The sequence below is a fragment of the Schistocerca serialis genome, chromosome 1 (assembly GCF_023864345.2).
Source record: "Schistocerca serialis cubense isolate TAMUIC-IGC-003099 chromosome 1, iqSchSeri2.2, whole genome shotgun sequence".
Classification (NCBI taxonomy): domain Eukaryota; kingdom Metazoa; phylum Arthropoda; class Insecta; order Orthoptera; family Acrididae; genus Schistocerca; species Schistocerca serialis.
The window spans coordinates 884,205,865-884,229,616 of NC_064638.1; the positions used below are offsets into that span (position 1 = coordinate 884,205,865).

General features: G+C 39.3%; 1 protein-coding gene across 6 annotated transcripts in view; it reads left to right on the forward strand.

The window, feature by feature from the left end:
* Positions 1–23,752, forward strand: part of LOC126410973 (uncharacterized) — a 612,461-nt gene that overhangs the window by 317,670 nt on the left and 271,039 nt on the right. For all 6 annotated transcript variants that reach the window (XM_050081329.1, XM_050081331.1, XM_050081334.1 and 3 more), the window contains 3 exons: positions 4,731–5,092; positions 11,147–11,433; positions 14,281–14,946. In XM_050081329.1, the coding sequence (XP_049937286.1) occupies positions 4,731–5,092; positions 11,147–11,433; positions 14,281–14,946 (1,315 nt within the window). The remainder of the gene's footprint in view (positions 1–4,730; positions 5,093–11,146; positions 11,434–14,280; positions 14,947–23,752) is intronic.

Here is a 23,752-nt window from a genome sequence, read left to right on the forward strand (position 1 = left end):
CAGTGCTGCTGGACTGTCTCCATTTACAGTCTAGAAATATCTAATTTCTTGTCGTACTTTTTAAGTCATTACTAGGTGCCTTGTCTTGCGCAGTTAGCATTGGTGCTGTGCTCTGTTATAACTATATATTCTCTCTATATCATTCTGTATAAACTGGCCTTTCAACTTGCTCTATTCTGACCCCATGGAATCGTGTGTTACTTTTTCATTTTTGATAATGCTACTGACAGGTATTGTTTTTTAGGCTCTGAGGTCATACTTGGATCATATCAGTGAGTTGCAGAGAAGGTTGAGAATACTAGTATCTTCTCTTGGAGTTTCAACGAATCTCTCAGTCTGCGGCTTTGTCCCCAGAACAGATTGTGTCCCCTTGGTTGTGAGTCAAGTGGAAGGCTTGAACTAGAGACTCTGAGAGTTCTGTGAGAAACTAGGCTGTGACTTCCTTGACTTGTGCCATGTGGTTGAAGGATCTCTCCAAATAGATCAGATATGCACTGCATATCACAGGCAGCTACCTAAGTAGTCAACTGTGTATGGGGTGCATGCAAGGGTTCCTTAGATTGGGTGGCTCCATCCAATCCAGATAATTATAGCTGTGAGAAACCCAGAAGTGTCAGTGTAAGATTAAAAGGTGAGAGTAGCAAAATACTAATGGTTAACTCGTGAAGCATTCGCCACAAAATGCCAAAGTTAAAAGTGCTCCTGAAAAACACCATAGCACACATACTAGGCACAGAAAGCTGGTTAAAACCTGAAGTCATAGTAGTATGGTCTTTGGGGGAAATTTAATTATGTTCCTAAAGGATAGGGAAATGATGGAAATGGAGGTGGTGCATTTTTTGCAGTAGACAAGAAACTCAAATCCTCCAAGACAGAAGTTGAAGCTGCACATGATATTGTTTGGGCAAGATTCAGTATCAAGGGTATATAAGGGCCCTTCTTGATCACTGGGTTGTCCTAATGTAACTGAAAACTTAAGAGAAAATCTCAGTTTGCTTTTACTTAAGTTCAACAACCGTACTTTAATCATTGGAAAAGACATGTAATCATCTAACAGTCAATAAGAATGATTATAGTTTCGTTAGTGTTGGGAAAGACAATAAATCCTCTGAAATGTTACTAAATGCCTTCTCTGAAAACTAGCTGGAACACATAATTAGGAAACCCAATCATGACGGAATATATTATATCTCATGGCAGCAAACAGACCTGACCTCTTTGAGGAAGTTTGCATGGAAGCTGGTATCAGTGACAATGAGGCAGTTATATTCGCTAAACTGAACAGAGAAAGAGAGGTGTCATGTCTCAGTGAGGAATTTGTTGAAGTTTTAGCTCATAACAGGAGTGTGTAAAGGAATTATGGATCATGTTACAAAGAATAGTTGACCATGCAATTGGTAGATATGTACCCAGAAGAAAAATTCGTAATGGGAGAGATCCTCAGCGGTATACAGTCATTGTAAAGAAAGAGAGATTGCTCCATAATAGGTATAATACAAAGCATAGGGCTGTGGATAGAGAGGTGCTGAATGAAACGTTTAATGGTCAAGAGAGCAATACATGAAGCCTTCAGTGACAACTGTAGCAAAATATTGGCAAATAATCCATTACACAACCCCAAGAAATTCTGATCATATGTAAAGACTGTTAGTGGTACCAAAGTTAGTGTCAGCCGCTCATGGATGAGACAGGAAATGAAACTGATAGTAGCAAACAAACAGCTGCAATGCCTAATTCTGTTTTCAATTCTCCTTTACAAAGGAAAGCTCAGGAATATTTCCCCAATTTAATTCTCATACCAGTGGACAGATGGCTGAAATAGATATTAGTTCAGTGACATTGACAAACAGTAGAAATTGTTAAAATTGAACAAAGCTCAAGGGCCTGATACTCTCCCTGTCAGATTCTGTACCCAATTTTTGGTTGAGTTTAGCCCTTCTCTTACCTGATCTATCATAGATCCCTTGAACAAAAAACTATGCCTTGTAGCTGTAGCACGGGTCACACCTGTCTACAAGAAGGTTAGCAGAAGCGATCCACAAAACCACCATTCAATATCCTTGACATCCATTTGGTGTATAATCTTAGAACACATTCTGAGCTCAAACATAATGAGGTATCTCAAACAGAAGGATCTCCTCCATGCCAACCAGCATGGATTTCAAAAACAGCTCATGTGAAACCGAACTCGCACTTTTCCTGCATGAGATCCTGAAAGCCGTGTAACATGGCAGTCAGGTAGGTGCTGTATTTCTAGATTTCTGAAAAGCATTTGACTCAGTGCCACACCAATGCTTATTATCAAAAGTGTGATCAGTTGCTATATCATGTGAAATACATGACTAGTTTGGGAATTTCCTGGTAGGGAGGATGCAGCAAGTTACCTTGGATGGAGTGTCATCGACAGATTAGAAGTAACTTTGGGTGTACCCCAGCAAAGTGTGTTGGATCACTTGCTCTTCATGTTGCACATTAATGATCTTGTGGGCAATGTTAACAGCAACCATAGACTTTCTGTTGATGATGCAGTAATCTACAACAAAATAAAGTCTGAACAAATCTGTACAGATATTCAGTCGGACCTTGATAAGATTTCAATGTGATGCAATAATTGGCTACTGGCTTCAAAAATGTAAAATTGTGCACCTCATAAAATGAAAAACTTGGTGTCCTATGAATCTAATATTAACGAGTCACAGATGGAATTTGTAAACTTGTACAAATACTTATGTGGAACATTTAATAGGGACATAAAGTGGAACGGTCACGTAGGTTCAGGTATGGGTATAGCAAGTGGTGTATTGGTAGAATACTATGGAATTGTACTCAGGAGATTGCTTACAGATCACTTGTGTGACCCATCCTAGAATATTGTTAAAGTGTCTGGTACCTACACCAAATAAGACTAGTAGAGGATATTCAACATATACAGAGAATGGCAGTGCAAATGGTCACAGGTTTAGGTTTGTTTGACCTGTGGGACTGTGTCAGAAAGATGTAAAAAGGAAATGAATTGGCAGACTTTTGAAGATAGGTCCTACATAAACTATCCCAAGAATGTCTGGTTACAAAGTTTCAGGAACCAACTTTAAATGGTGACTTGAGAATATACAACCACTCCCTGCATATCACCCTTGTAGGGATCATGAGGATAAGATTAGATTGATTACAGCATGCACAGTTGCATTCAATCAATCATTTTTTGTGCACTCCATACGTGAATGGAACAAGAAAAGCACTAAATGGTGCAATGGGATGTACTCTTTGCACTATACCGTGGTTCAGGGAGTGTAGATGTAAGTGAAATGCTGGGATGGCAGCCAAGTATAAAGTGTATCATTTCCGAGGAATAAGTGAGTGATTTTGAACAAAAGCAGTTATAGATGAGCAGCTCAACAGTGTGTATTTTAGGATTTGCAAGGACGGGGAATAATGGTTTTGTATGTCTTTTTTTAATTTAATTTTTGACAAAGTAATTTAATTGGATAGATGAAAAATACCCACCAAGTGGCGTCAGAACACACACATAAAAGTAGGTTACAACTAGACAAGCTTTTGAAGCCAGTGGCTTCTTCTTCAGGCATAAGCGTTGAAGGGGACTGCATCAGATGAGATTTGATGGTCCGAGGGCTTAAAGATGGAAGACGTGGTAATATGCAAGACAGGGTGTCTTCTGGGTGACTTTCTTGAAATCTATCCCTTTTCCTATACCTCTCCAGTCCTTTTCCTTCACCCCTCTTTCTTCCCCTTCAGCTCTTCTGCCTGAAGGAGCCACTGGCTCCAAAAGCTTGCATGATGATAACCTTCTTTTATGTGTGTGTTCTGCCGATGTTTGGTGAGTAGATTTTTTATCTATCCTATTGAATTATTTTTTAAAATTTGTACTTTAGATTTTCTAAGTACTTGAGCTTGTGTAAATGAAGTTCAAATAGGACATCAGAAATATGAAAGGGATGCAATTTACAGGGTGACAGTGATGTTGACAACAAAAGGACCAAGTGTCGGGTGCATCAGTGAACTGTTTTAATATATTGGAAGTGTTTGAAATTATAGGGAAATTGATGTTAGCTTGTGCTATAGAAAGGAAAATTCAAATGTTTTTGTGTGTTATATTGATTTTTAACTTGGGAAATGATGACAAAGGATCTAAAATATGATACATATTTCAGGTATTGAAAATGTTATCTGTGGACTAGAAGGGAAGACAAACTTTTCTCTAATTTCAATGGAAACAGGATATTTTGCTTATACAAGAGAGAAGAAACTTCTTAAAGAAGTTTGTATATCTGTGATAATTTCAACAGTTTTTGAAGACAGTCATGTGTATGCCTGTTAGAAAAATGGAAACATTGATATGTGAAACATGTGGATGTTGAGTGCAATTTTAGACGTCGGTAAACAAGCATTTTGGAAAATTCTATCTGTAACCTGTGTATATTTTTATGTCAGTTCTGGAACATTATAGGTAATAAGAATCATTACTTTTAAACCCCACACAATGGATTTATCACATGTTTTAGGAAAACTTAAAGATTGTCAAGAAAATAGAGGAACACTTGTTGTGTAACAAAAATGACCTCTTGTTATTGCTAAAAATTGAGTAATACTTAATCTAATTGAAGTAAGAATGATGATGCTTACTTAACCAAAGCTTGCTTAAGGTTTTCTTTAGTGATGTGTTTTGTGTTTATAAATGTTATATATTTTACTAACTGTGACGTTTCTTACAGGAATCACTGACTGCTATAAGTCCTATCCAGTCCGGCAGATCAACTCCTCGCTTGCCACGTCCGAAGAGGGATATTGACGGCAATCAAACTGTAAGCAGTGGATCCGCATCACTGAGGCCAAACCGCTTTGGATTCAGAGGGCCCTCTCTCACCAACAAGGTTGCAGACGTCAACCGTGACATTCCCATTGTATCACCCATCACTACTAACAGCCATACAACTAGCAGCAACAACAATAACAACAACAATAATAACAGCAACATTAATAACAACAACAGTGGCACTGTTGAAACAGATAGCCAAGGAAGTGAGAAACCTAGGTCCAAAGGAGGAGGGCGAAATCCACAGTCTGGTATACCAAGGTAAGTTCTTAAAGTTGTTTCGGTGTTCTGTTCATATATACTGTTTAAGAGTGATTTTATAACAAACTGTACAAACACATTTTCCCCTTAAAAGTTTTCTTGCATGACTTGTTATTTAATATGTCATGTTGTAAAACACAAAGCAATGTATAATGCTTCTTGTCCTTTCCTCTTTATTCTAATATAATTGTTACATACTAAACAGAAGAAGTGCATTTACTGGCCAGTTAAAAACAGAACAAAATAACAGAATAAGGGGGTCTGGGAGAGGGGGCGCTTGGCATTCAACATCCTGGGTTTGCATGCCCTTCTCCTCGTGATAAGGGAAATGATTTAAGAGGATGTTGTTGTATGTGGAGCAAAGTTAAGAATACGATCTTAAAAGGTGTCACAATAAGAGGGAAGGAAAGTTGCTACTTGCCATATAGCAGAGATGCTGAGTTGCGATAGGCACAATAAAAAGATTCACACAATCATAGCTTTCGGCCATTAAGGCCTTTGTCAGAATGCTGGTGTCACTGTAGTGTGGATCCTTTCATAAAATGACAGAACACTGCTACTTTTTACTTGTAATTATGAGTGATTTGAAAATCACGTGAAATACAGATGTTACGTGCGTGCTAGACAACGATACATAGTCGAAATTAGCTAATCACACGATTAAACAAACATCGCGTTACAGACTACTGTGGATCACATTTACGTTTATCACATTTACGTTTATTACATTCGTACATGATTTGGAGGTGTAGAGGGTGTGAAAGTTGGTACACAAAGCTGCAATCACTGGCAGCAACAATGGCTCTAACTGAGCTTGGGACAAAATTGAACTGGGCTTGGATGACAGATAAGGAGACATTGTTTGAAGCTGCTTCAACTCTGTGATAGTCCTTCAACTCTGTGATAGTCCTTCAGTAGTAGCGACAGGCAAGTGATGGGTTGCCAGTCATTTGATGTCCCTTGACTAAATAGAAAGAAAAAGCAATCAAAAATTTCTTGATTAAATGTTTTCAGTGTATGAGAGATCTTAAGGACATGCTGGACAGGGCAACAGTCATACAAAACTTCCTGTCGCTCTGTACTTTCAGTGTCCAAGTTGGTGACTCCAATAGTTACATCCATATCGAAGAGATTGGAGTCCCGCAGGGCTCTGTATTGAGTCTCTCTCTATTTTTAGTGGCCATTAACGGTCTAGCAGCAGCTGTTGGGCCCTCCGTCTCACCTTCTCCGTATGTAGACGACTTCTGCATTTCGTACTGCTGCTCCACTACTGTTGTTGCCGAGTGGAGCCTCCAGGGAGCCATCCGCAAGGCGCAGTCATGGGCTCTAGCCAACGGCTTCCAGTTTTCAGCCGCAAAGTCGCATATCATGCACTTCTGTTGGCGTCATATCGTTCATCCGCAACTCGCACTTTACCTTAATGACGATCCACTCACTGTAGTGGAGACATTTCAGTTCCTAGGACTGGTTTTCGACGCTCAATTGACTTGGCTCCCTTATCTTTGTCAGCTTAAGCAGAAGTGCTGGCAGCAACTCAATGCCCTCAGTTGCCTGAGCAACACCAATTGGGGTGCAGATCGCTGTACGCTGCTGCAGCTCTACAGAGCCCTTGTCCAATCCCGAATTGACTATGGGAGTGTGGTTTATGGTTCGGCTGCACCTTCAGCATTGCATTTACTCGACCCTGTGCACCGCTGTGGGGTTCGATTAGTGACAGGAGCTTTTAGGACAAATCCGGTGACCAGCATACTGGTGGAGGCTGGTGTCCCTCCATTGCAGATCAGACGTGCCCAACTGCTCACCATTTACGCAGCACTCATTCATAGTTCCCCTGAGCATCCGAATTACCGTCTTCTTTTCCCGCCTGCGGCAGTCCATCTCCCGAATTGGCGGCCCAGATGTGAGCTAACGATTGCGGTTTGTGTGCGGTCCCTTTTCTCCATACCGGAGTCCTTCCCTTTACCACCTTTACTTGCGGTCCGTTCACGTACGCCTCCATGGTGTACGCCTTGGCCGCAGCTTCGTCTGCACCTTTTGCATGGCCCTAAGGACTCCGTTAACCCCGCTGCCCTCTGCTGTCACTTTCTCTCGATTCTTGACGTGTTCTGGGCCTCTGAAGTGGTTTAGACTGACGGCTCAATGGCTGATGGTCATGTAGGCTTCGTATATGTTCATGGAGGACATATTGAGCAGCACTCCTTGCCATTTGGCTGCAGTGTTTTCACTGCAGAGCTGGCGGCCATATCTCATGCTCTCGAGTACATCTGCTCATGCCCTGGCGAGTCATTTCTTCTGTGTACTGACTCACTGAGCAGCTGACAAACTATTGACTAGTGCTACCTTCGCCACCCTCTGGTAGCATCCATTCAGAAGTCCACCTATGCCCTGGAACAGTCCCGCCGTTCCGTGGTGTTTGTGTGGACCCCAGGACATGTCAGGATCCCCGGCAATGAACTTGCCGACAGGCTGGCCAAACAGGCAACGCGGAAACCGCTTCTGGAGATAGGCATCTCCGAAGCTGATCAGCGTTCTGTCTTACACCGCAAGGTTTTCCGTCTTTGGGAGATGGAATGGCATAACAGCATGCACAACAAACTGTGTGTCATTAAGGAGACTATGAATGTGTGGAAGTCTTCCGTGCAGGCCTCTCGAAGGGATTCAGTTGTTCTCTGCCGGCTCCGCATTGACCCTACGTGGCTAACGCATGGTTACCTACTCTGTTGCGAGGACTCACCTCAGTGTTACTGTGGCTCCCAAGTGACAGTCGCCCAGCCGTTGCTGGACTGCCCACTTTTAGCCACTCTGTGGCAGACTTTCAACTTTCCCAGCACCCAGCATTTGGAAAAGGACACATTGCTACACACCATATAGTGGAGATACTGAGTTGCAGACAGACACAACAAAAAGACTGTTTAACAAGTGATTTTTTATTTTTATTTTTATTTTTTATTTTTTTTAGCAAAAGGAGCGTCTAAAGTAGACAAAAACACACACACACACACACACACACACACACACACACACACACACACACACACACAGAGAGAGAGAGAGAGAGAGAGAGAGAGAGAGAGAGAGAGAGAGAGAGAGAGAGAGAGAGAGATTTATTTCACTTAAGTGCAGTTTGCCTTTGCAGCCAGATCAGTGGTCGCAAGACCTCAATGATAAGGCACAGCCGCTATCCTTAATACATAAGAAATGTAAACCCTGTTCTCTAAATCACTGGCTATGTGAACCAGAGGTGATCATGCTGTGTACCCAGTGGTATCCCATACCATCACACCCGGTGCTGGGACCGTTTGACGGTGACAAATGCAGTCTGACAATGCTTGCTCTCCTTGAAGCACCCACATATAGATACCTCCATTCTGATGATGTATGGAGAACTAGGAGCCTTGTAAAAACCTGATGTGGTGCCACATGATGTTGTTGGGCACACCACTATCAACACGCCAGTCTTGCTGCTGCATAAAGGAAAGCTGCAACAATAGTCACTATGCGATAGTCCATGGTGCTGCAGTCATTGTTGCACTGCCTTTGTGGAGACTTATGTTGCAGCGAAGCAATTTATTTCCTGACTTGTAGTATGTGATGTGGTTGTATGAGCTTGCTAGGTTTAAGAAAACTCATGTCTACCTTCTTGGACACTAGTTGTGTGGGGCCATTGAGATTCTGCATGATATTGAATATGGCTCTCCTGAACCCATTAATTCCATATTCACATAACGGTTGTGGTATCTAGGGCAAGATGAGCAGCAATACTGCACAACTGCGATAGGTCATTATTCTCATACTGTGGTTTTCCTACACACGCTGATGTGTTTGTATGGGGCATAAACAATTCTACAAACAGCCAACACTCATATGTGGTTCCTGAATCAGAAACTTTCTGCATAGTCTTTCCACAGGGTGACAATTCGTCTGGAAAACCTGGAATTTTCAGAGAATTGCATTTTACCTGGAAAAACCAGGGAAAGCTCAGGGAATTTCAGAAATTTCATAAAATCTCGGGCAATCCTGTATTTTTAATCTAGCAATGAAGTTAAATTTTATTTAGCTTCAAAAACCATAAATTTTAATATACTTAATATTTCAAGGTGTGTCATTTATATGGATATTATTCCATATAATACATCAATGTTTAAAAAACAATGGTTAAACTCCTACTTACGGCTGGTATATAGCTCAGCTGAGAAGAAAGAAGTCGTTATTATGGTATGCTGCCCCCCCCCCCACCACCATTAATTTATCAGGAGCTTCTTGACACCATCTTCCTTGTTATATCTGGAATCCTCAGAGAATTTTTTTTTCCCTAGTTTGAGTAGCCATGCTTTTCCATAGGTTTACAGACTGTATGTACCTACTTCATGCAGTTGTGCTGAAATTCTAATCATATGCATATCCAAGCAGGTACTGCATGCCAGTTTAACATTTGTTCATTTTGTCTTCAATGTGGTGCAATTTTAATGGCCAGCAGTATAGAAATTGGAAAGTTGTAATTCAGTAATGCTTATAAAGTGATGTATAAATCTTGTCATAAAGGACGTTAATGTACTAGACATTTATTTGCTCCATGCATAATGTTGTATAGTAAATGAGACTGCAATGAAGTCTGCCTGTTTAGCTTGAAAAGTTCTCTTTTTTAATCCATTTTACTCTCTCTCACTTGAAATGCTATTTTACGTATTAGGATAGAAGACTGCGCTCTAGTGAAAGTCAAGACATCATCTTTATTTCCAGTTGCTGTTCACCAATTTTATTTGTAAAGTCAAGATAATTGCAAGCATGTTGGAATTAAAGTAAAAGTTTCTCTAAACATTAAGTACTATAAAGATACAATTTTTTTTAGTATGTTATAAAACAATTTATGATGGATTTACCTCCACACATTAATGCAATTGAGCACCACTTGTAAGAGTAATACTACCATGTCATTTAATTTTTGATTGATCTAAGGAATGTGAACCTTAAACTAGGAATTCATCAAGAGAGAGAAAATATGATTTGAATGCAAATAAAGGCCTTAAACTGTGACAATAAAAGTAATACAGTATTTGGCTTCCAGAAGGGTCATAACAGCTTCAGGAGCTTGTGTAAAGGAAAAGGTCTTAATTAATGACTCAGTTAATTAATTAATTCATTCACTCACTTGCATGCTATAAAGATTTCCGTAAGTTATGGAAATCAGGGAATTTCAAATGTCTCAGGGAAACTTGAGGGAAATTCGGGAAAAAAAACACTGAAAAATCTCTCTTTTACTCAATAGATGAAATGGTTTGCTTACAGAGACACCCACACATTGTCACTGGCTGGACACAGCCGAGGAGCTGCTGGGTGTTGTTCGCCCCCTTCCCTACTCCTTCCTACCTACGACTTCTCCCCTCCTCAGATCTCCACCAGCTTGCAGTCAGTGCTACCACCACTGCTTGTTGTTACCCAGGCAGCTGCCAATGAGAACAGCAGTAATGTGCGAGGAGTGGTTTCTTTGGATCTGAGTATTTGCACTAGTTATCCATTTCATGGCTTGATCACCACGGTCTCAGTTCATACCCTACAGCCATGAATAGTTGACCACACAAGTGGATTATGCAGTGGGCCAGTTCCTACCTCTGGTTGGTAGGGTCTGCTGATCTGAAGCCCGTTCGTTTCTCACTAACATGCAGTCTCACCCATAAGATCTTATCTTTCCGATCTGTTCATTTAAAATTGGAGTTAACAATATGTTCATAAATGCAGAAGTCCTTACTTTTTTGCTCAACAACCAAAATTTTCTTATCCTTCAGCTCTGAAAATTTGTTTGGAGAAAACGATAAAATTGTCTGGAAATCAGGAAATTGTTAGGGTAATTTCATGTAGGGAACCTGTCTAGCTACTGTCTAGCTGTAAAAGATATGTAAACAGAATTAAAGATATTATCACATCTTGTATCCAAATTAGAGAACAGTGCTCAAAATTTAAAACCCACTTGATGAAACTTTGTAATGTTCTTGCAGTGGCATCTTAATCATCTTATTTATGTCATTAATTATTTGTATTTACTGATTTTTACTACAGACCGAAGGAAGCAGTAAGCAGTATACCAGTGCCTGACAGCAACAGACAAGTAAAGCGATCAGCCATTCCACAGCCAAATAATGCTACATGTGCTACACGCTTCACTCTGCAGACAACTCTCTTACCAAAACCTCAGTACCCTGTCAGGCTGACGTCTGTGGATGCCGAGGAAACGGAGTCCCTTGCTCCTTCAAAGAATGCCAAGACGGCAGCCAATAAGAAGAGAGCAGGTCGTATGGGCTCTGGATCCTCTGGCAGCCGAGAGGATGGCTCTGATTCAGGGATTGGTAAGTGTGCTCACAGCTACATTTCGCATTTTATTTTGGCCCTCAGAACTGATGTATCCGTGTGTAAAGAAAAAATCCAATTATCTATTTGTTTAGTTTATATCTGATTTTCTCTTCGTGTTCAGAGCAAGAGTTAATTCTCAACTGTGAAAAGATAGTAATGATGGAAAACATTTGCCTCTTTGCCATAGCAGTTCATTTGAGCCTAATTATATGACTCTCTCATGGTTTATCATTAGGTGAATAATGAATATGAAAAAATTGAAATGCAGGTTGCATAGATCTTCTAACACAGTATATTCTTGTGGCTGGTTCCAGGTTTAGGGGCATATGTAGGTAAGGCACAGATCTGTTTGTGGTCTACATTTGGAGGGTGTTGCATATTTGTAAAGAAAGACCTTAGTAAGGACATCAATATACTGAATAAAGTTTTGTTCATCAGTGCAGGGATGCCATCTACAGGTGACTAGATTATAGGGGAGCGAGGTAGTGCTTGCTGTGTGCATGGTATTTTCGATAAAGCCACATTTACCCCCCAGGTTGTTCTAAATGACACACACCTATGGGAGCTCATCATTTGTCTGCTGAGTACGAGCTTAGTGAATCTGGATTTCTTGAGCAGGGTACTGGCGAGCACCACCAGCCCTTTGCAACCATAAGCTCTGGGTATTCTGCAGTGACCACCATGCAGTGCAGTGGTGGAATGTTGTGTGTTGCAGGGAACAGGGGTCTTGGTTTTACTACCCAGATTGTGAGAATGGTACAGATCTCTCAAAAAAAAAAAAAAAAAAAAAAAAAAAAAAAAAAAAACTCAATCTCAAGGTGTGCTGCACACCAATGAGAGGCATGGCTGTTGAGGCAGAACAGTCACTAATGGGTAACCTCTGAAGAACCTGCTGTGCTTCAGTCGTATAAGGCTTACGAAGGCAAGGGGCTTTGTCTGAATGGATATTTACTTCCCTATCTGCTCATAAGACTTCCATGAAGCCTAGATCACTTTATTTTTCTCCCAACAGTTTGGATGGTCCTTTGTCTTGTACAATATTAACACCTAACTGTCAGAGAGATGTTGCATGGCTAGTCCACCTGAGACATCTATGCATTTGAATGGATCCAATATCAGTTCTGGACCACATATTGTGGTTTATCACGTATTTATCATCGTAAAGCATGTAGAAGGTTCATCTGAAAAGTTGATGCCTCTCTACATCCATAAAGTGCACAAGTTTTTAGGACTTTGTTGAAATTTTTATGCAAGGCTCTCATTTTTAAAAAGTTTACTCATCATTAAGTTTTAGTACGATCACTGAAGGCTTTGCTGTCGTGCAACCACAAAACCTTATCGTCATCCACACTTTTTAGTGTGGAAGTGCTGTCATCTATCAAAACAGTGGTACTGTTGATGGTTGGAAGGCTTGATGTGAATAAATGTTTTTAGAGAGCCACTGAAGAGGTGGAGGTAAACATCAATGTATGTGGCATGCTGGCCTCAGGAAGATCAAGTAAAATAGATGGGACAGGTGCTGTTCGGGCTGTGGAGGAATGAGGCTAAAGTGTCATGACCAGAGTCAAGTTCCTGCAAATATCATCAAAGAATCTTATTCAGACAAGAGACTTAGGATTTAGGTTGAAAAGCTATATTCTCACTCATAAGCTCAGTGTTCGTATGAGGTGTGTTCAAAAGGAAACAAGACATTTGCTAAAACATCTTTTTGCTTACAGCACAAAATTTTAAACACTGTCTCCCTCAAATAGTCCCCTCTTCTCTGCAGTTTGGAAATGATCTCCTTTCAATGTGATTTTAAGCTTGGGAAATGGGGAAAGTCTGTGGGGTCGAGTTTCAGAAAATACGGTTGATGGGGAATAATGGGAAAGTGATGTTCTGCTACATACCTGCAGATAAGGAATGTCACGTGAGCCAGCGCATTGTCATGATGCAAATCCAAGTTTGGTTTTCTCAAAATTCAGGCCTCTTCCGGCATACAGCAAGGATTCATCAGAAACTTCTCGAGCAGTTGAATGATTATTTCCACAAATTATAGCATGAACTATAACATGGTCATCATCTGCTGATGTGGAAGGTTGCCCAGACTTGGATGACATTCTGCCCTGTAGAAAGTGCTTTAACCACTCATAGCGCTGTGTGCGACACATACGTGCTGCCTCGTATGTTCGGTTGTTCAAGTATTGTAGAGAAGTTAGATGCACATGTGTGCATTGCTCTTTAAACTTTCATTGTCACTTTGGCACTAATCTGACAAGCGACTTGTGCACATGCTCACTTCAGCAGCTGTAGCTTGCTGACTAATGGTCAGAGGGGAATGAGGAAAATGTCAATTAGTTGTCTAAACATGCCGCTTCTTGTGTTCAATAGTCACAGCGTGTTCCATCTGCCAGTTGGTGTGCTGTTTAAAAAGTTCGGTTTCTTTTTGAACATACCAGCCCCATAAATTGTCTTGAACTTAGTTTACTGCACTACATTTTGCAGCTAAGTTGACAATTCCACTGCTGTATGTCGAGCTAACATAAAGTTAGTTTTTTCCCAAAAAGTTAACATTTAAGTAGGAAAATGTGTTGAGTGTGACATTTCAGTGTGTGTACTTTATATCATGTTCACATACATGATTTTTTTCTTAATAACATTTCTCTTTATTCACATTTACTTTTCAGTTACTTAAAACATTTTAATTAGTGCCAAAAGTATTATAGTTCACTATGTGTTAATTGGATGCTCACCATCGTCTGTTTAACAAATCTCATTGGAAATTGCTATTATGTGTGATATTTATATTGTTATTGATTAAGCATTTAGGTTGTTACAAATAAATGTGATTTTTATTCCTGCAGGTATAGGAAATGGAGATTCTGACACACTACATGGCATCGAGCAGCTGGAACGCAGTCCTAGTGCTGGTCTTCGCAGGAAAGCTCGTCACCTTGAAGTAGTCTTAGGCAACAACAAGAGCTTTGATGTCAGAGATATAACAGACAAAGATAAAGATGAAGAAGATGATGGACAGACAGTTATTACTGAAATATCAGTCATCTCACTGCCCAAAACAAACTACCATACCGCATCTAACAAAAAGGCTGTTACTACCAGCGGGATCAGGAGGCCGATCAGATATCAGGGGTCAGGTATACCGGCTTACGGTAATGTGGGCTGCAGAACAGCTGATGAAAGTTCTATTGCAACAAACAGTGTCTCCTCTCCATCTTCAGAGGAACACCGAGATGATGATAGCTGTAGTTTGGACACAGAAGAGGCAAAAGTATTTGACGACAGGGCACAAAATGAGAAGTCTGCTCGTGACCTGCTGAGTGTTGGTGGAGGCCCAGAGGAAGATTTGTGGGGTCATGGTGAGGCAATGGCAGAGGGGTACAGTAGTTCAGAAGGGGGTGATGATTGCCCTGTGTCAATATCTGCCACTGATAACACCAACAGTTCAGATGATCTGTCTGTCAGTCGCTTAGCTGCACGTCATCACAACTTGCACCATGCTAGGCCAGCAGGTGGGTGGACTGCTCCAACTTTGTAAAACATTTGTTGTACTTTTCCCAATATATACTACATTTTCTCAATATTTAGAGTGAGGAGGAAATTCGGCATGTTGCACTGTAGTTATCCTGTCTGCAGCACGTCTTGAATATTGTTTTGTGTTGAGTTTAACTGATTCTTGACAACAATACCTCTGTAGTTGTGATTTGCGCCAGTGATTTGATCAAGGAATGAAGTTTACGTAGCTGCAATCGGTTGTTTGGTAGCACAGATCTTTTCCTTGTTTCAAAATTGTTTGATTTCTATAAGTTAATTTGCTGTAAAGTTTTTGTATTGGTAGTTCTTTGCTTCATTGTAAATGGCTGCCAACCAATCCAAACATTTAAAAATATGCATTATGAATTAATTTTGAAGCACATGCGTAATAACATGTTGCACCTGTTTTTGGCATGACAGTGGTAGCAAAATGAACTGAAAGCATTTGGAGAGCCATCTTGTCCCATAATCCTGCAAACAGTGTTCAAAACTTAAGGATGTTGGTTGAAGCTGGACCCTAAATATACACATCTCACTCCATGTCATCCTAGATGATTTCAATAGGATCGAGATCAGGAGGTTTAGAATGTCACACGAGCTCACTTGTCACACGTATAAAATAAGACTGCTGCAGCCTCCTAGCATCAGTGTGTTAGTGCACCTGATGATGAAAACTCGGCCTGTTGTTGGAGTATAGTGCATGTACGACATAACAATGTGGCCATTCATCCAAAACTTTTTGTACAATGGTTTTATTATGTAAAAGTTACACAGCAGTATCATGCATGAAAGAATTGACGCTGATTTCAGATAGGTAAATATGGGAAGAAAAAATAAAAACCACCACCAAGAACAAGAGGTGAGATATCAGTAAGAGAATAGGAGACAAGTTTACTCCTACATTTGGAGCAACAGTTAAATGTTCCAAGTATTCCACAGTTGCATTTTTGTGCAACAGTACATAGTGTGCTTATACTGTGCTCAAGAAAACCATTACTTTTTTTTTTTCGGGGGATTCGTTTGAAAGATAGTATTAATAGGCATATGCAGTTTCACATTTCTGGAATTCAGTTTTTCAGTATGGGCAGCTCTGTAAAACTTAATTTTCTGTAAAAGCAGAAAGAAAATGGTGTTAAAGGGAATAATTACATTTGAGTATACCATTTGCTTCATTCAGTGGTGTTTTGCATCACCCTTTCTGGTACCAGAAAATATGCAAACCCCATATTATTTATATTAGTACCCAGTCTTCTTTTGACACATTTCATGGCAGTGTATTGTTGATGTTCTGAGGTTTCTGGAAACTGATTCGATATCTCTTTTTTTCTTATAAGAAACCAAATGTGCATCTTTTATTCATTACTAAGTACTTTCTTCCTATATTCTGGGTTCAAGAACTTATTGTGCACTGTTAGGTGCTTTTGCTCTAAATAACTCTCATCTCGGAGGAGTTCACTAAAATATTTTCCTTGCCATCTTACTCACAGCTGGACTAAACAAATTGCCATTCAGCTCTCAAAGAGGCATTCATCTTCTAGCTTAATATTGTTTTGTGATGAATATGTAGGCTAAATGTGGGATTGCAAACTGTTAGTCCAGAATGAATTGGTACAAAAGGATTCTTTTGATGTGATACTGAATAATTGTAAGCAATCTCTCTCGTCTTCTCAACGCTATTGATTGTGCTAGCTAAGCTGCTCATGTTCTTTCCCATCGCTGATATTCTTGTGGCTGTCTGTGTTATTTCGTATATAAATGTTGGTGTATCGAAGAGGATGATTGAAGCCACATTGCCAGGTAAATAGATGACATCATTACTACTATTATTACTACTGCTACTACTGCTACATTATTTATGATTTTTTCCTGTTAAAAAAGATTTATGAAATTAAATTGCTGCATAATGTTGAGTATTTTTTCTCTCATCCCACACACTCTGTGTGTGTTTGGTGTATTATTCCCTTTGCTCTTCTGTCCAATTCTACCCTTTCTTCTTCTTTTGTTTTCTGGTTTTAAATTCAAATATGTTGATGGTCTTTTTGAACTTTTCTCAATTTTTTTGTAATATTTTGTCACGCTTAGTTGTCAATCATCTTAAACTTCATTCATCCACTTTTTTTTACCCTGCCTGAATAGCTGACATTGAAAATTTGTGTTCTCATCTGTTCTCATTTGTCCTGTGATTGTGTCCATAAAATGTAATCCTTCTTTTCCTGAATCTGTCACTTTTTCTGTCTGTGTGTTTCTATATTTCTAATGTTGTTCTCTTCATCCAGTTTCCTTCTTTATTTAAGAGTACAAAAATCTTCCCAATGATTTTCTGTACCTGTGCCTGGCTCTATTATTTTTGCTAATCTGTTATTTCTATTGTGTGTAGTGTTTCTGGAAACTTGACAGTGTTGTAGTTTCAATTGTTGTAAGATGGCTGGCACACTTGTCTGTGGGTTCAATATTTTTGTGCCTGTTTAAGAGGGCTTTTGAGATAATTATGGGGGTGGCCAGTAGGAAGGACATCCATCTGTAATTGATATGGTCTGATTGGTCCCCATTCTTGTGAAGTTAACGGATAAGTGCTCATTTCGATTCAGTGGGGATTTCAGATTTGTGCTAAGATCATGAAGATTCTGTGTCTTAAATTTTCATTCTTTAGTTTCCAGAGTTGTGTGACAATTCCTTATTCTCCTAGAGCACTGTTCTTTTTCGGTAATTGATTATGATCTGGTATTTTCCTGATTGTTAATAGTTTTGAATCTATAGGCATGAACTTCACAAAAGTGGATTTCCTCTGTTGGGGATTTGCATTGAAATAGTACACAAGGACTTTACAGTTTTTTTTTTTTTTGTGTGTGTGAGAGACCCATCTCATATTTTGAAGCACATACTGGATGTTAGATATTTTCTTGATGTATTATAAAGGTTCTTTGTATTGTTTTTGAAGAAGTCTTGTTCTATTTGTTTTAATCGATTTGTATCATAATTGAGTTTTTATCTTCAGATCACCATTACTGATTGTTTTCTGTCTTGAGAAGCATGTGCCCTGATTGTTTTCTGTCTTGAGAAGCATGTGCCACCTTTCTGATTTTATGTTACTGCTGAATTTTTTTTCAGTTTTCTATCTTTTGTCTATTGCCTATGCACATGTTATGTTCTACTAGGTGTTGCCTTTTTTTTTCACCTTTGTTCTGTATGTGTTCCTGATTTTTTTTTTTTTTTTTTTTTTTTTTGTAAAATTTTCCTCTTTGCCCAGTTGTGTATTAATATCACCCAATAAGATCTTCGTGTGATGTTTGAGGGTTTTCCTTCTTTTACTCATTTGTAGATGCATAAGCATTGAGTTGGGTATAAGCTTTGTTGTTCATTTTAACTGAGTATGTCAAAGCTTTATGTGAGAGACTGACAGAGCTACAGCCAGTGAGTCAGTCTTAGATGCAGTTATGGGTTGCAAAGCCTTTGCAAGCCACTACAGTTTTTTCTTATTGATATTTGCTGCAGGTTTTTGTAAATTCTGTAGTTATCTGTGTTAGAATGTTTTTCATCTGTAAAGCGTATCTGTTGGATTGGAAGGATTTTAATTTGGAATTTTTCTAGCATGTCTTTAAATTTTTTGAGTTTGCCAATTTTGAATAATGTATTTGTATTAAATGTGAAAGTAAAGTATTGGCATTTTGCTCTTAGAGAATTTGCAAAAGCACAGATTCTTGTATACATGATCACCCTGACCAGCTAAATCCAGCTGATTGGCTGATGCTCTGGGTAATAAATTCATTTCTTGTGTCATCATTTTTGTCTTCTAAGCTGAAGTGTGAGTTTTGGGGTACTGGTCGTCCCCCCCCCCCCCCCCCCCCCCCCCCCCGACTTGCAAATTAAAAAGGGTTTGGTTTCTGGGCATTTACTTATGCCCACCAAATAGCTGCTCCTAAAATGGAGAACAAACACTGATTAGCATTCCACTTCACTCAGGAAGATACACTTCTAGATTTTGTGCAAAACTGGCTGTTCCATCACTTCCACTATCAAGATTATCATCTTCGTTGCCCATTAAAGCCATTCATAGCATCTTTCTTTAGAACTAGCCAGGGGCTGTCACAGGGTTTTTTGATCTGGTGCCAAATACCCCTCTCCCCCACCTTTTTTTTTTACTAAGGTGTTACTTCATTCCTCCACCCCCTCCCCTTTTTCCCCTTTTCCAACCGGACTTGGACCAGCAATGTCGTCGCCATCGCTGCTGCTGCTGCTACTGCAATACTTAGCTGCTTCAAAATCTACCGCCATAGGAAAGAAACTTACATTATCAGCTCTGTATGGGGAAGCTTTTTGGCCAACAAAACACTTAGTATAAGTTCGGTGTTTTAAAGATGTAATGTGCTGCCCAGAAACAATGCTAAATGCATTTATTTTCTCAATGAACAGAAAGTGCAGTGCATTTCTATTCTGTATGTTCATTTAACAACTATCACTGTATTTGGTTTATATGTTTGCTGTCATATACAACTTATCTTTTCCAAGTATTTGATGATATAGTTTCTTATTTCAATAGAACACTAATTTCATCTAATAACACTCTTCATATATATAATTTTGACAGTATACCATGACCTTGATGTACTTTACTGTATAATGGAAATTGACTTAAAGATAAACTCACTGAATCACGGGTAAATAAATGCACATTGATCGACAGAATACAACCAAATTGAGAGACAACTTTGTCTTCCCATGGTTTACTTATGAAGATGATGGATAAAGTTGCCTGATTTACAGTTCCCTCTCCTCAATGAAATATACTGGATCTTTAGACATTGTGTTACAGTAGTTGTAAGGATGGCAGTAGTACTCAGCATATAACATAAGTACAGTTAGTAATGTTAAAAGAGAATAGCCCAAATGGTACACAGCTATAACCCACATATAAAGGGAGACTTCCTGTTTGAAGAATTGATTAAAGAGAAATGAGATTTACAGATTGATAAGTTAACAAAGCTGGACTTCATTGCTAAATAAAGCACACAGCATTAACTCTTTCCCCGGTATGAGTTCCATAAAACGTGTTGGTGTCACTCTGCGATACTGGGCACCAGTCTGGTCATCTCGTGAACAGACTGTTGCAAGGATATGTACAAACTGTTTGGCTTGTTCAGCTTATTTTAAATGGTAACTGCTTTCTGAGTTGCTATAGCCTCAGAAGATCTATCCAGCATTGGAAGACAAAAATGTTAGGCAGAGAAATATGCCTTGGACAACAGCCTAATGCACATAAAACAAAAATCACCAAAAATAAAAATATTTACTGTAAAAGCCTGTGTTATGTGATGTTTATTTGTAGCTGTGGTTGGTAATTGGGGTAGGGAAATAAATCATTCTTTGGTTGACAGTATTATAACTGACAAGAAGTGGATGCAGAAAGTTTTTCTGGTATGATTCTTGTTTAGTATCTAGGCCTGTCAATCTTTCAATTTTGTTGGTAGCTGCTTTATTTTATTGAGTATTGAATTAACTGCACAGCTAGTGTTGCTAATGGGTTAATGATAAAGTGCTATTGTTAAAGTAGGATGCTAACAACTATGATCTGCTTTTTTTCAGCATAGAAACTCACCAGCCTTCTTGATAGATATATTAACTCCATTAACCATTGACACTATGATATCATGATCGCTAATCCCTATCAGTATATTGACACTGTTGATAAGGTCAGCTTGTTTGTAGCTACAAGGTCTAAAATATTTCCATTGCATTTGGGTTGTCCAACTAACTCCTCAAAACAGTTTTCGGAAAATGAGTTTAGAACTACTTCACAAGACTACCTGTACCAGTCTGTGAATTCATAGAAACCCCAGTGTAGACACAGTAAGTTAAAATCACCTCCAACTAATGTGCCTCATTCTGGTACTTCTGCACTACTGAACGTACACTTTCTTTCAATGAGTGTACAACTGTTATGGTGAAGTCAGGTGACCAGAAAAGACATCTAATATAACTTTGTAGTCAGACTCAGTAATACTGACCTCAATAGGCACAATTTTGTCGATTGGAATGAACACACCCCCTCCTATGGCATCTAACCATTCAGCTCTTCATTCTGAGCATCATTTCTGCTTGACAGCTTTCCTGGAAATTGGTAAATTCAGGTAATTCATTAAGATTTCTTCAGCAGCTTTTGGCATTCAGAATGTTCTTACTTTGTACGTGACCTGATTACACTGCCTGCATATCAGCGACCAAGGGGAACCCTAAAACTCTCCAATCCACAATGCAGGTCCAGAAATCTGCAGCTAAGCTCATCACAGATTCGACAAAACCTCCATTCTGTTCCAAATCATAGGATCCTGATCAACTGTGGGTGCATTGCAGCAAATTGTAAGCTCTGGTGGCACCCCATAAGTGAGGCCAGCACTCTTCACCTCTTTTGCCAGCTGCATGTACGAAATAACAAGTGTTATTGGTGCTTACATGAACCACAACTTAATGATGACCACAGCCTGCACCTTCGATAGCTGCAGGCAGCGCCGTTTCCACATCTTGGATAAGGCCCTTTGGCAGATGTACGGAGTGCACATTGGACTACTTCACAATCCTGGAAGCTATTTCGCTAATGGGCTGAATAAATGCACCTAATGTTGGAGCTCCTTACAATTTATCAATCCCCTATCCTCGTGTGCCTGCTGAGACTCAGCTGAAGGGGCAGCCACTTATCGACTTAGGATGAAGAGGTAAGGCCAGATGGGCAGTTCCCACATTCACATTCCACCTTGAGCGATGTGAACTCATTACGAACTGCTAATCTGTGGTGAGTGCTGTTCCCTCACTTGGGATACATCAGAAGGTGCTCGAATACCAGAATTCAAGAGCAAAATGAACAAAACATGAGGGGTCTTGTGCGATGCACCAGTTTGCCCGCCACCACTAAACTCGGAGCAACAGCTTGCAGACGACTGATCAGTGTCCAGCTCTTGCAAACTGTGGCCAGCTCCTCCTGTGACTGTGCACAGCATGCACACTCTATACATCCTACTACTAAAATTCAAATGAAAACAGATAAAAAATTGATAAAAATGAGCCCTGTCGTCTTTTAGGTGTGGATTTGCAGTGGCAAACTTGTTAAAACACAAATGCAAACTTCTAGAAAACACAGAGCCTGTCCCTGGCACTAATTTACCATGTGCTGGCAGAAATTTACTTTGTGGAAACACTGGGGGAATATATGTAAATACAGATATTGCATTCAGCTTAAGATGGGCAGTCGCCAAATAAGAAAGTTAGGTTGTGAAGAAAGTGTGTTGTGCCCAAAATGATTTTATGTTTATAAAATCTGTGACTGGAGAAAATCTAGTGACTGGAGAACAAGAACTATCAGTCCATCCTCAATTAGGTATGTTAACAAAAAGATATTCAGATGAACTGACAATCTTCTATTGGTTTATTCGTGAACCTTCATATGAATCTAAATTTATTTCCACATAAAATAACAATGCTGTGTACTCTTACTGGTTCAGACGAAGAATGAAAATGTAATTTTTCACCTTTCAGACATAGTGTACACATTCTTAACAACATATGGTTCTGTCATTAGGCTCATTTTTATTTAAAGGCTATGCTCAGTAAACACACTGTAATTTTCTGGTCTGAGGAGCATTCTGTGCTTTTCCTGAACCACTTGGGCCTATTCTGTTACCTGAAATGGATGTTCCTGTACATAGAATTCCATTTAAATGTGGTATCTGTTTTGTCATTAGTAATTAGTAATGTTTGGGAAGTAATTACAACAAAAATAATTTTATGAACATATATTAGGCCTACTGAAAACTTAGTACATTAAAGGTTTGTTTCTTTTTCTATGCAATTCTGATAAAGCAGTTTTGTCGTGGTGGCAATATTTTTATAGAACTGTTCATTCCCATTTCACCCCCCTTAGTGATTGAATTTTTAAGAACACAGAAACACATATATTTTTATTTCTAACTGAGAAATCAACTACCAATTTTCGTAGAAGTAGTTTTAAAAATGCTGTAGTATTTCTTTAATAACGATTTGTTTAGAAAACCTTTCACCTTCTATTTCCAAAAATGCTAAGCCTCCATTTCTTTTATTTCTGATCAAGAAACCAAATCCAGTTCCGTAGTTCTAGCTTCAAAATTACCTCAATAGCAACATATTTTCAAAAAGCCTTTCATCCCCTATTTCACCCTCTTAGGAGTTTAATTTTGAAAAATTCTTTCTTAAAGAATGCCTACAGTGTAAGATAAACACCCTGGGCGATGATGAGTCAGTGAATTTCAGGATATTTCCTTCTTGTGCAAACATACACACAAAATTCAAGCTTTCGCAACAAACTGTTGCCTCATCAGGAAAGAGGGAAGGAGAGGGAAAGACGAAAGGATGTGGGTTTTAAGGGAGAGGGTAAGGAGTCATTCCAATCCCGGGAGCGGAAAGAGTTACCTTGGGGGAAAAAGGACGGGTATACACTTGTGCGCGCGCCCACACACACACACACACACACACACACACACACACCATTCTGTGTGTGTGTCTATATATACATATATATATATATATATATATATATATATATATATATATATATATATATATACTAAGCAATAAGTAGGTATATATTTTTTAACTTTTCATTCATCGTTGTCTTTGCAACTTTTGCTGTCCTCGTTGGTCTTATGACTTTTGATTTGGGTATTTCTGAAAGTATAAAAATTGCCTTTCTATCTATAGAGTTTGATGAATCTGAGCCAGTGTCTGTCAGTGCTGCAGCACCGTCAGTTGTGACCTTTCTTG